The sequence below is a fragment of the Colossoma macropomum genome, unplaced genomic scaffold (genome assembly GCF_904425465.1).
Source record: "Colossoma macropomum unplaced genomic scaffold, Colossoma_macropomum, whole genome shotgun sequence".
NCBI lineage: Eukaryota > Metazoa > Chordata > Actinopteri > Characiformes > Serrasalmidae > Colossoma > Colossoma macropomum.
Genome location: NW_023494804.1, coordinates 29,176,928 through 29,189,498, shown reverse-complemented (window position 1 = coordinate 29,189,498; position 12,571 = coordinate 29,176,928). Strand labels below are relative to the sequence as shown.

At 42.0% G+C, this 12,571-nt stretch overlaps 1 protein-coding gene across 1 annotated transcript in view; it reads right to left on the bottom strand.

Moving 5' to 3' along the window:
* Positions 1-162: 162 nt before the first annotated feature.
* smg6 (SMG6 nonsense mediated mRNA decay factor) overlaps positions 163-12,571 on the bottom strand; it is a 30,948-nt gene continuing 18,539 nt past the window's right edge. The window contains exons 10-19 of the mRNA XM_036594726.1: positions 11,291-11,436; positions 11,026-11,142; positions 9,432-9,603; positions 6,215-6,431; positions 5,832-6,011; positions 4,481-4,648; positions 4,202-4,346; positions 2,914-3,143; positions 2,122-2,203; positions 163-1,921 (exon numbers count right to left, since the gene is read on the bottom strand). Of these exons, the coding sequence (XP_036450619.1) occupies positions 1,791-1,921; positions 2,122-2,203; positions 2,914-3,143; positions 4,202-4,346; positions 4,481-4,648; positions 5,832-6,011; positions 6,215-6,431; positions 9,432-9,603; positions 11,026-11,142; positions 11,291-11,436 (1,588 nt within the window). The 3' untranslated portion in view covers positions 163-1,790. The remainder of the gene's footprint in view (positions 1,922-2,121; positions 2,204-2,913; positions 3,144-4,201; positions 4,347-4,480; positions 4,649-5,831; positions 6,012-6,214; positions 6,432-9,431; positions 9,604-11,025; positions 11,143-11,290; positions 11,437-12,571) is intronic.

The following is a 12,571-nucleotide window of genomic DNA, read 5'->3' as shown; positions in this document are numbered from 1 at the left end:
CAACATGTGGACAGAGTTTTTCTCCTCTTAGCTGCAGTAACAGCCTCTGATCTTCTGTGGTTATACACTAAGCCCAGTTACTACCTGTAATCTTTCTCTGGGGAAAGGGAGCCACCTATGGGCCAATCCTAGCACAGGCATGAAGAGGAATAAAAGCAGCAATGCAAACTTAAAGCATTTATTAAACTGAAAGAAGGAAATTCGCCATTGGGTTAAATGAAACATGCGCTGTGACTGATTTAAACAATGCACTGCTAAACAAGAAGACGTGTTTCTTTTAACATCAGTTTGCCACAGATGATGACGATGCCTTTAAAAACAGATTCAGGTCCCATTAAGATGTTGCAAAACACCAAATTCCAGGGCTAACCATGCTGTTTTTTTGTGAAGAGAAGAAGCAAAAGTCAGATTATGGAAGCTCATTATAATACGCCTGCAAAGATTTCAACCAGAAGACAGAAAAACACAAGAAAAAAAACAACCCAACACACAACTATGCATATTTTAAGATGAGTTTGGACCCTTTATGATTCTACTGTAAAAACAAACAAAGGAAAATGAGGCCTGCACAGAGTAAATCTACTAATGTAAAGGATTCATCCAGAGAACACTGGCTAAAGTGGGGGTGTGGCAAGCTTTTTAAAGCAGAATCGAGACTGAAAAACAAACAACTGTTCACTCTTCATGAACCTTTCCTGACATGCTGAAAAATATACATTGCTGAAACTAAGTCTTAGCAAAAGAAAAGAAAATGTGCATCATTCCAGTTCTGTGACAACCAAATGCCCCCCCAATAGATAAACCTAAATCGGAAAGCTGTGGAACAAGAGTGTTTGATGCCTATTTGGTAGTAAGCAAAATACTCGTGTATAGGGTGCCGCTCGCACTGCTGCTTTGATGAATGTAGAGTACAGTGTTTGAACTGTACTATAGATATTTAAGTGGAGCACAGTTGTCCATACAAGTCTCTCAAAGCCACACCAAGAGTAAGCCATAAGTCCAAAGCACTACGGATGAGCTGATCAACTTTAAAAAACAAAACAAAAAAAATAAAAGCCAGTCAAGACTGAAAATAATCAAGCAAACTGAAGCAACCACTGAGGCAATGAAAACTCAAATACCACGTGAGGCCCTGCAGGCCACAGAACAGGAGCGAGAGAAGACACAGAAGCGTAATAACTCCTGGCTCTCTGCTCAAAGTCCCTCACGCTGCCCCTACTGGAGCTCTATGCTCATCACAGGCTGCCCTGTGGGTGCCAAAGTAGTCATGCATAGGAAGAGCTACCATTGTGGTCTGACTCTATCCGAGCCCGAACCACCAACTGTCCATCTCTTCCTCTCTGAACTACCTTATGCTTAATATTGCTAGCTGGCACGCATTACTGTAGACTACACAGCACAGCTGAGAATGCCTGTCAGTGTTTATCTCGCTCATACACACAACACTCACTCGCTCATACACACACAGCCCCACAACTGCACCTCAAAACCATTCCCTGCTCCTAACAGGTGCGACCCCCCCTGTTCAGCTCAGCCTGGTTCACCTTCCCAAACGCTCTCCACACGTTCTGCTATTAAGGGGGTAAAGAAACTCTTCCTCATCTCTTTCAAAATGCCTTCATTTCTCATTCAGTGCTTTTTTGTTGTTGGTTTGACAAAAAAAGCTTGTCTCTCTCCCCTCTCACTCTCTCACACACACCGTCTCTCTCCCTCTGTGCTGTGTTCTTGCTTTTCACTCCACTGCGATGGAGGTTGAGCGGTTTTTACAGTGCACTGCCTGGTCCCTTTATTCAGCCCACTTTAGCCCAGCTCAGGAAGGCAGGGATGTCTCGGACCGGAACGTTCCTAGTCAGGGCCTTCACGCGTAGGTTACGGTCATCTGTGAGCAGAACCACCTCCCTGCGCAGCCGAACTGGCCCATCTTAAAGAAGGAAAAAATAATTAGTTATGGTACACCGTGCGAGAGTCAACATCAATGCAGAAAAAACAACTCAAAACAAAACTCCAACTCAAAACCTCAAAAACTGACAAGCCAAATAAACACAGCCTTACTGGAATTCAGACTAAAGCTGAACTGCACGGGGATGTTTATTGGTTTGGGTAAACAGGAACTGATCTCACCTCTCTGAACAGGCATGAAGTCCTTAGCCTTGTCTTGACAGTAATGCAGGCAGCAGGACAGAATCACATCATCATTATTGCCCTGGAGAAAGAGAGCACATTCAGTATTCTACCTACCTGAGATTCATCACTGAATTCAATTTACTGTGAAGAACCGAACTGGGAACCTTTACTAAACACAGTGTAGTCCTATGTGACACACATGTGTGTCTGTGTGTCAGTGTGAACAGATAAACACACTGAATCTGACATTTTCAATTCTGATTTCAGACGCTTTCATATGGGAAATCCAATACATATCCGATATGAGGCAATTTAGCATTTAGGCTGATGTTTCTGCACCAAAAAATCAGAAGGCACTTATCGCAACCGCTCTGTGTTCAAAGAGATTTTGAAAGAAATGCAGCCGCAGGAGAACGAGGCTGCAGCGTCAAAGAATAGTTAAAAGTCTGAAAGCAAATTTTAAAGAATCCGAGGACGTAAACCAAAGAAGTGACCGTGCCCTTTTTACGGCTCGAACATTCTGGTGAAAATGAAGCTGATCCTCCGGGAACGACTGGCGTTTGTTTATAGTCGTGATTGTTTACCTCTGGATGAGCCGTGAAGCAGCGTGACGCTCTATTCTTTAGTGGCTCAGTTTAGGAGCTGATCTGTTCAGAGTGATGTCACATACAGATCACATTTGAAAGATAATCAGAACAGCCAAACAAAAAATTGATTTGGTGAGCAGATGATATTTGGGCCACTTTTACCTGCAGTGTAAACGTAGCCCTAGAGAACACACACACACACCTTTTGTCCGGAGGTATCCTCACTGCGGAAGGCGATGGACTCCAGCTGGTTCCCCCGGCTGGTAAGTGCTCTCAGGCCTGGCTCTCGGGCCTCAAAGCCCTTCTCCAGGAAGGCCACGGCCGCTTTAGCTTGCTCCTGCACCAGCCTGGCATGAGCCACTCCGCCTCCACCAACAGAGTCTCCATCACGGCTCTCCTGCCCCTTTGCTAAGCCATCAAGCTCTGTAATCACTGAAGAACACACCACAAGGGGGGAAAAGTGAGAAGAGTTTGAATACAGAGAACAATATTAAACCAAAACCCTTATTATTCAAATTACTTACAAAACATTTCTCTCTGATTTCAGCATCAGTGGCAGTACGGTCTAAATCAGCGGTCCTCAGGGAGCAGTTTGGCCTCTTTTTACCCTTAAACGGTTGGCTAACCATACTCGGGGCAAACCATTCGGTGGGATGATGTAACGACGTAGCTGTTCGCTGATTGGTTCTATGTTTATATCGGTATTGTGCCACAGCATCCTCTGCTTTTTCAAACCCGAAAAATCAAATCAATTCATTTTGCTCAACTAAATGAAATCAGTGCACGATTTTAAACCCACCATTCAGTAAACATCAAAGCTTCAATCTAAAACCAATTTCTAAATGTTAATTTATGCTGGTTCCTCTGTCCTAGCTAACTTAGCTTAGCCAAACAGATACAAACACCCCAGTGCAGGTTTGATTTGAATTTGATTCGACATTTAGAGCATACACTCATATCTGAGAGCACAAATTTGAGTGACTGGTGTTGAAATGACAAAGATAAAAAACAGAACTGCTCTGTGGGGCTTTGAGTTGTACCCTGCTGGTCGATACTAATGCTAATGGAGGTAGTTATCCGGCTACAGGTAAAACCCACCGGAGTACAGGCTGTTTCAGTAACAGATGCTCAAATACCACCTGTTTAGAGGATAAACAAGATGAGACCAGCCGAGAGAGACTGGAGTTGGAGTGACAGACGGAATCAAACATGTTTTGTTGTGGGTGGTATCTGTTAGCCACTCGTTTGTGTAGTTTCCTGGTTCTGATTTAGCGGTACAACAGATAGAAACAGAAATCGCAACTGGTCCCACGAGTCCGGACCAGTGTGGAATGGCCCAGTACGGCCCTGAGAACCATTTGGCTCGACAGTAGAAAAGCATGTTCAATCCTTTTCCAGAACCACAGGTCTGGAAAACTATTAAACATGGAGGTAAATATAAAGAGCAGAAAAGGTTATGAGACGAAAAAGGGGAAAACTCTCTGTCTTACCGATCAGCGGCACCACCAGTATGTATGTACCACAGGCCAGTAGTGTCTTCAAGCCCTCTAAGTGATCGATGAAGCAGTTGGTGTCCGGAACAAGGTAGAAGGGTCTGATCTCCAGCTCCAGCTGACCTCCAGTCTGCAGCACAGCCTGGAGAACACACACTCAGTCACTCAGCCAGCTGCAATATAACACTCATTTGCACTGCCTCTGTATGAGAGCGTACAAAGACGTCTATTAGGGTGTCTGCAAGTTACACGTTTGTCATTTTCCGTGTGCGATACCTGTATTTTATCTCTCCGTTTCTGTTGCTGTGCGAGTTTATGGGCCAGTGCGTGGCGTCGTGCTCTTAGCTCTCGGATGTCATCCTCGCTTCCATCCCCTTCCATCTCTCCATCCATCTCTCCCTCCGACGCAGACAAAGAGGACTCTTCCACGATCACATCATCCTCCTGGAAAAACAAACATACAGCTACTTTGCTCAGCTTTGGTTTATCCTGATGTACAAGTTTGAATCACTCGTCCGAACCCAACAGGGCCGGACAGCTCATGTTAGGACCGACTGTCATTTCTCAAATATGTCGGCCCCGGGTCGGTGTCAAGTTCTCACTCCTACATTTCACAGATTTTACCTGCCATTTGCCCCCGCTTTAGTTTTCTTCCTTAATTTTTTCTTACTTTCTACTGAAAACAGACCAAAGTTTTCTGGGCTTTGGCCAGGTTTGGACTAAAAACTTGTGGTGTGAGTCAGGTTGGGCTGGACTCAGACAGTTTTCAGGTTCATACCAAAATTTTAGACCAAAATCCTGGTAGCATAAGCTACTGAGTAGTGTGTAAGGGTGTTTTCACACTTAGGCCGTTTCAGCGTCTGAAGTGGACTCTCGAGGTGGCCTCAGTTCGGTTCATTTGTAGTTTGTTTTGTGGTTTGATTGATTTGTGCATTGTGAAAACAAAACAGCCCCAGTCCGCTTTTGCTTTGCTTTATGGTGAAGACCTCGAGGCTCAGCGTACACACAGCCACAGTCTTCAGCACTTCAGCAGGTAAAAACAGACCAAGGACCATTTATAAGGTTCCATGCAGGATAAAGTCTGTCTGTGATCTGCGTCTATGTTAAAGCTATAAGATGTGAGGCTGAAGCTGGGCACGCAACTCAATTTTAAGCTGCTTTCACACTGAATGAATGAAAATTCACCACTGACACGGATTTCCGCTGGGTGGAGCTCAGTAAGGAGCACAGCTGAAAACAGAACCCACCGTGGCAGACACACAGGGTCATTTTTCCAATTTTGTGCGATGCACTTTGGCCAGTCATTTCAGTGTGGAGAGCAGCAGGCGAGTCTGGTAGACATATCAGAGAACGCTGCCCACTTTGCGAGCGCTGCGCACACCGTGAGTGCTGTGAACGGGGTCTGAGTTCTAATGGAGTTGAGGTCTGAACAAGAAGTGGTCTGAGATCTCAAAGGAACAGAAAGAAAACTGAGTGCTCTTTAGAGTTCACTTACATTGGGGACACAAAAAGAACTGAGATCATTTGCAGTTGGTTCCCTTTCAGGTTCACTTTAACAGAACTCAGTTCGGATCTTTTAAAACGAACTATATGTGACACTGTAAGAGGTGCAGCAGTGTGCTCTCACCTGACTCTGATCACGGGACTGCGACTGACTCTTGACCTCTGCTTCCTTGCTGGGAGTCGGGGGTGCTGCAATAGAAACGTATTTTCCTCCTTTAAAGGCCAGCAGTGGCTCCTCCTGGCCACACAGGGCCTCCAGGAAGTACTTCAGCACCGTGACTCTCTTGCAGTCAGCTGCCATGGCCTATGGAACCAAGAACACAAATGTCTGTACATGAGCTGAGGTGCTGAGGGCTGAGGTGAGTGTGTGTATTTACAAAGTTTCACTTATATACACACACTTTTGCAGCTGCTATAAAAGGGCCATCATGCTGTGTGTGTATGTAAATGTGTGTGTAAACACAGGCCAACTGAGGCATTTCCCATGTGTGCATGTATACGACTCACAGTGTCTGTCTGGGGGTCTGTATAGCACGGCTCCTGTGGAGCAGCCAGCAGGGGGACAAATCCAGCCAGCATTCTGTCCTCCTCTAGCACCAACAGCCGGAGCTCCTCATCCCCCTCTCCATCACCGTCTGCCTTATATAGTGGAGTCTCACCGTGATACACACGTGCTAGAGCGTTACACAGCTCCGCCAGGCACTGCCACACATCTGGACTGCCACTGGAGACACATAACAATGATGCAAACACACACACACACACACTCTTACTACAGATCCATTTCAAATAGTTATATTAGCAAACATGCTATGCAGGGACATCAGGACGTAATGCTGTTCCGGATCTTGAAAATCTAAGCAACAACATTTACAGGAAAACATAGTTGTTTACTCTGTTGTAAACTATGTGCATGAAAAGAAGTGTCTGTTGAATACACCCCGAGTTCAGCCTACAGTTCCATCAGCCAATGGAAATTCATGTTGCTGCAGGGTCTGCCCATCCAGTCTCCGCAGTAATGCCTGTCAGCATGCAGTGTTAAAACTCCACAATCAGTAATGAAAGTGGTGGCTCTCAGTTGGATATCTAGTCTACTTAATGCAATTATTTTTTTTTTAGACAATTTGTATGTTAATAGTTGAAAATGACAGTCAGTGAGTTCAGTTTAAAATGATAACCTGGCATGTTAATGAGATTTAATTGCAAGGTAATGACTGATACTGAGCTAACTAGCCTTCTATCAGGCATTACTGTGAGCTTGCTGGGCATCTAAATAAACTTACATAAGGTAAAAGTAAACAAGACATTTCTGACAGTCTAGACCACAAAATGAAAGACAATGTCTGGCATTTCAGTTGCAATAGAGCTTGTTTTGACAAGCATTTGATGTTTTGCTGTCCCTTTGTAGCCTCAATTATTTTGGTTTCTTGCGTGTTATATCACTAGTTAACGGCAGCTTCACTGAAAGAGGCATTAACTTGATATTTTTATATGGTGCTGTTTGTTTAATCTGTTTAAAACTCTATGCCTCTTAGTTTATGAATAATTTCAGTAATGTTTTTTAACCTCTTCAACTCCTTGAGACCACCGGTGGTTCCAAAACGCACTTCATCATATTCTTCATAACTTTCATATTTCATAAGCTTCATTCTAAAGGTGGGGGTCGTATGAGAGCTGTAACTGTCTTCTTTCCAGTCAAATAGATGGGTGATGTAATTTTAAACCCTTATAATAAAAGAAGCTGAACTCACAATTTTTTTTTCTACTGAAAGTCGACCCATTTTTCCACAAATCTGGGCTATAAACTATAAACAGATGGCGTCTCTTCAGTGATCTGCTCTGTAAACATTATTTTTTATAAAATAATACAAAGAGCGTCTCAGATTTTTGGCTTTCAGCAGTAAATTGTAAGCATATAGCGATATGTGTATCATAAAACATATTTTCTGTTAATTTGAGGGGAACTTTTACAAAAAATAAAAAATAAAATAAAAATTTACATTTATTTCATGCAGTTACTGAATAATTTGCCTTACGATTTGGTCATTCAGATGGACAAACCAAAATATACCCTGGAGAATAAGAGGTTAAGCATTTAACTAACCAGTTTTGTCCTCAATGATCTTAACACATTCTTCTGCTCTCTACAGAAAAGGTATCATCTGAATTTAAGAAAACTACCAAGGTTTCAAAATTAAGGATTAAGTTGCAGTTCATTTCTGGTGTTTCATCAAAACATTAATGATTATAAGGCCTGTAATGAAATGCCTACACTGCAAAGAGACCTAGATTAATTTACTACAACCAGTAAAAACACTATTGCTGGCAAATTGCAGAATATGAGTGTTTTTTTGTTCTTTCAGCTTTAAAGAAAATGTCAGGGACCTGCAATCTAAGTTTTATAAAAAAACAGTCAAACTTTCAGCTAATAAAATGTTCTATTATTTTTGAATAGCCATTAGAATGGTGGACCCTAAATTAAAGCATTTACTGGTTGAATATAAGATCTATAAAAGGTCATTTTATATCATTGTGTTTACATGCACTCAATAATCCGATAACTGCAGAAAATCAGATTTAGTCAGTAATCTGACCAACATGTTTACATGCTCTTGAGTAATCAGATAATGGGGAAACTCTGGGTCTACATGAGTCAGACAGTAATCGGATTTCTGCTGTACAACCAGCCAATAAACTCACACAAGACGACGTGGCGTAAACGTAACGTAAAACTTCATACCGCGGCTTTTTTTTTAAACATCGCGCCGCTTTATCTGAAAATATGAACACACATCATCTAGACGGAGGTCACTAATAGGCGGACGCTGTCTTATGCAGACCTGGACCTGTAACCGATAAACTATGGAGAATTATTTAATTTTGACGGGGTGGTCTTATTTTAATTGGTGTAGCTTTTCTAGCCTTTATGGTGCCGGTTTAGCAACCCGGGAGACTCACAGACCAATCGCATGCGATGTAAATATCACACGTGACGCTACTCAGCCAATCAGATCTGTGCATCACGATGAGCACTGAGACTCGAGTGAGTGAGGCACAGCAGTCGGAGAAGAAAGTGAGTCAGAGGGAAGTTATTTCACAGGGCGTGATCTAAAAAGAGAAAACTGACAAATATTGTTGAAATATGACTGAACTGTACTTTATTTGATTTGACATTCAGTTGTTGACTGTATAAGATGTTGATATACCTACTAGGCTACTTCAGTCATGATGCAGGTTAGACATTATGATGTTCCCGAACTTTGCTTGAGGAAATTTTCTCTAACTGGATCTTACTGAATTTTAATTAAAGACCCCTGATCTAGAGCATGAAGAATATTTAAATCCTTTATTTCATGTTTGGTTTCAGCGTCGCTCCAAAAGTGTTTTGCTGCGTCTTGCGACATCCACCGTCTGATCGTGCGCCGACTGGGAACACCAGTATAAATCAGAGTACGAGTTTACATGCACTGAGAAGTCTGATTACTAAGCTAAAATCCAATCTCTTTATCTGATTTCTTAAGTGGATTTCTAGATCGGAGTGTGGTGTTTAAATGACCATTTGAATAATCGGATAACTGCAGAAATCTGATTATGATCGGAATATTCAGTGCATGTAAACGCACTCAATGTATTTTCTAGAACAAAATAAATGTCTCAGGATGACTAGGATTCCTCCAGTACCCCAAGAACCCAACACGTGTGTTTTTGTACAGTCAGCACTCACTCAATATTGCATGGTGGAGGGTTCCACTGCTCCGGGTGGCCCAGCATCCAGTCCGACCAAACCTTAACACTGGGCAGCAGCTCTCGCAGGTCGGCCGGAAAAGCAGACACTCGCACCATGGGCTCTTCTTCCACCACATCGCACTCATCGAGCTCATCCACTGGGATGGGTTCTGGCACATGCAGAAAATGGTTATCACAGTGTGGCTCCACCGTATTCTACCACTTACTCATTCGTGTTTCGGCAAGGAGCTGGCCTCATCACATCTACGGATAAAGCTAACTAAATCTTTTTTTTTTTACTTTTTAACTAAATCTTGCTGGTAAAAAAATGTTATGTGCATTTAATTTTATTGAAAAAAAAATGTGTTCTTTATAAAGGTTAAGAAGTGCATTCCTGAAACTTCTCAGAATAGGAGTGCTGATCCTGTTAGTAGGGTAGCTGTAAATACACCAATCAGGCGTAACATTCTGACCACCTCCTTGTTTCTATGCTCATTGTCCATTTTATCAGCTCCACTTACTATATAGGTGCACTTTGTAGTTCTACAGTTACAGACTGTAGTCCATCTGTTTCTCTGATACTTTGTTAGCCCCCTTTTACCCTGTTCTTCAGTGGTCAGGACCCCCATGGACCCTCACAGAGCAGGTACTATTTGGGTGGTGGGTCATTCTCAGCACTGCAGTAACACTGACGTGGTGGTGGTGTGTTAGTGTGTGTTGCGCTGGTCTGAGTGGATCAGACACAGCAGAGCTGCTGGAGTTTTTAAACACCCCAGTGTCACTGCTGGACTGAGAATAGTCCACCAACCAAAAATATCCAACCAACAGCGTCCTGTGGGCAGCGTCCTGTGACCACTGATGAAGGACTAGAGGATGACCAACACAAACTGTGCAGCAGCAGATGAGCTATCGTCTCTGACTTTACATCTACAAGGTGGACTGACAAGGTAGGAGTGTCTAATAGAGTGGACAGTGAGTGGACACAGTGTTTAAAAACTCCAGCAGCACTGCTGTGTCTGATCCACTCGAATCTGATCCCCGATCAGCACAGAGGGACTGATTTGATGTGGATTTTTTTTAGAATGTATGTAGAGCTTAAAAGGGCTTAAACTGGGCTCCAATATCTTTAAATAATGTGAACCGAAGAGAGCTGAGCTTCAGTGCTGCAATACTGTGACTGGAAATGTAAATAATTTCAAATATAATCTCATTAATTAATCCATTTAATTCTTCAATGTGATAAACTCCAACAGACGACCTTTAAACAGACCCTCACAATATTAATATTTCTAATAAGCTCCTCCAATTCAACTAAATCAAACTGGTTAGTTACGTTAGGCAGGAAAGGCTGGGGTTTCTCTAATTTGAAAGGCATGTTTCCAAATCTGATTGGATGACATTGAACACTTGGCAGTCAAAAAGGTGTCAAGCATACAGTTAAAAAAAGGACAGGAGGGGTTCTTGATGTACCAGAAGAAAGAACCAGAAGATATTTTGATCATTTTGACACCAAAACTGACAAACGCAATGCTGACAATGGAAAAACAAGGCTTCCACACCTCTGAAATCCCAATAAAACCCCTGGAGCTTACCTGCAGAAGTCTCTTTTAGAAGTTCAGTACAGCGCTGCACCAGGAGCCCAAACATGGCCAAGCCCAGACTTGTGGTCTGTTCCTCCAGTACTGAACGGGTCTCTTCCTGCTCTTCAGCTGAGATAGATGCAGACACAGAAAGGCAAACAGGGGGAGGACACGGAGAAAGTTTTTCATTATTCAAAAGCAGCTCTCTGCTCTGACTCTGATGTAGGATTAAGCATCCAGTGGATGAGAGAGTAGTGGGCTCATGATTTGGGTGTACCTCTGGTCTGAGCGTAGTGAATGGTAAACATATTGATGGTCATGATCTGCAGCATGCGCGTGCTGCCCAGGGGAGACGGGCTGTGCTGGAGGAGGGCCCGGAACTCTTGCAACACACGACTGGCCACAGCTGGGAAGCTCTCCATCCTGAGGACCAATCAAAACGCATAATTTACAAATCATATGAGATTTTTAGGTCTGTATAAACAACACATTCTCAGGATAGCAGTTACGTGTGAAAAGCCCAAAACAAAACACAACAGATAACAAGCCAAATAAAGAAGGGGAAGAAAACCGCTAATAAATAAACCCGATTAAAGAATCAACAAATAGATGAATGAATCTGTTAATCCAATCTGAAGCCAGCATGGCAAAAAATTTATTTAACTGGCTGGCCAATTTTTACAGTACAAGCACAAAACCTTGAGAAAAACAATGTTGCAGGACCACAATTATTAAAACGTTCTAATATGTAAACTCTTATACATCTTACCCAAACTAGTCCCAGTGGGCTGTGGGTGGGGCTGAAAGATTAATCGTTTTTATATCGAAATCGCAATTTTAACAAGTGTAATTTTCAAATGAAATCGAAATTATTATCATAGTTTTACAGTTTATTTTCAACGACACGATATATACGGTGTATATTCTATTGTTACGGTGTCAAGCCAGTAACTATAGCAGAACCCTTCTGGGTGCTATATAGAACCATATACAGCACATTTTCCATCAATCAGAAGAACCGTTTCACAATGCAAAAACGCATGTAATCAGGCCACAGGTTTTTTGAGGGTTCATAGTTTCATATAGAGCCATTTTCCTTACTACAGAACTGTTAAAGAAGCAACTAAGGTGTGAATGTTAATACGCTGCGAGGTTTAAGTAGGGAAATTAAACCTAATCACACGGAGCTTGTGAACTGCTTTTAGATGAATTCTACCAATCAGAAGCAACCAAACAACAGTGTTTTAGCTTTATCTTAGCTATTGTTTTGACTTTTTACTTTTACTTTTGTACTTTTATCGCTTTACTTTTTATCACTTTTTATTTATTTTATTATTGTCAATTTATTGTCTTACATCTATTTCTTTTATTTCATTCATTTATGTTTTTATTTATTTTATCCTTATCTGCTCTGTTACTTGATAAATTGTTATATTGTAATTTTAATCATTTAATGATTTAACAGTTTATAGGTACCTTCTTATTATTAAATTTTACTTTTGTGGTTTTTATCATTTAATTCTAGCATTTATTTTTTTACTATACAACTTCTCAATCC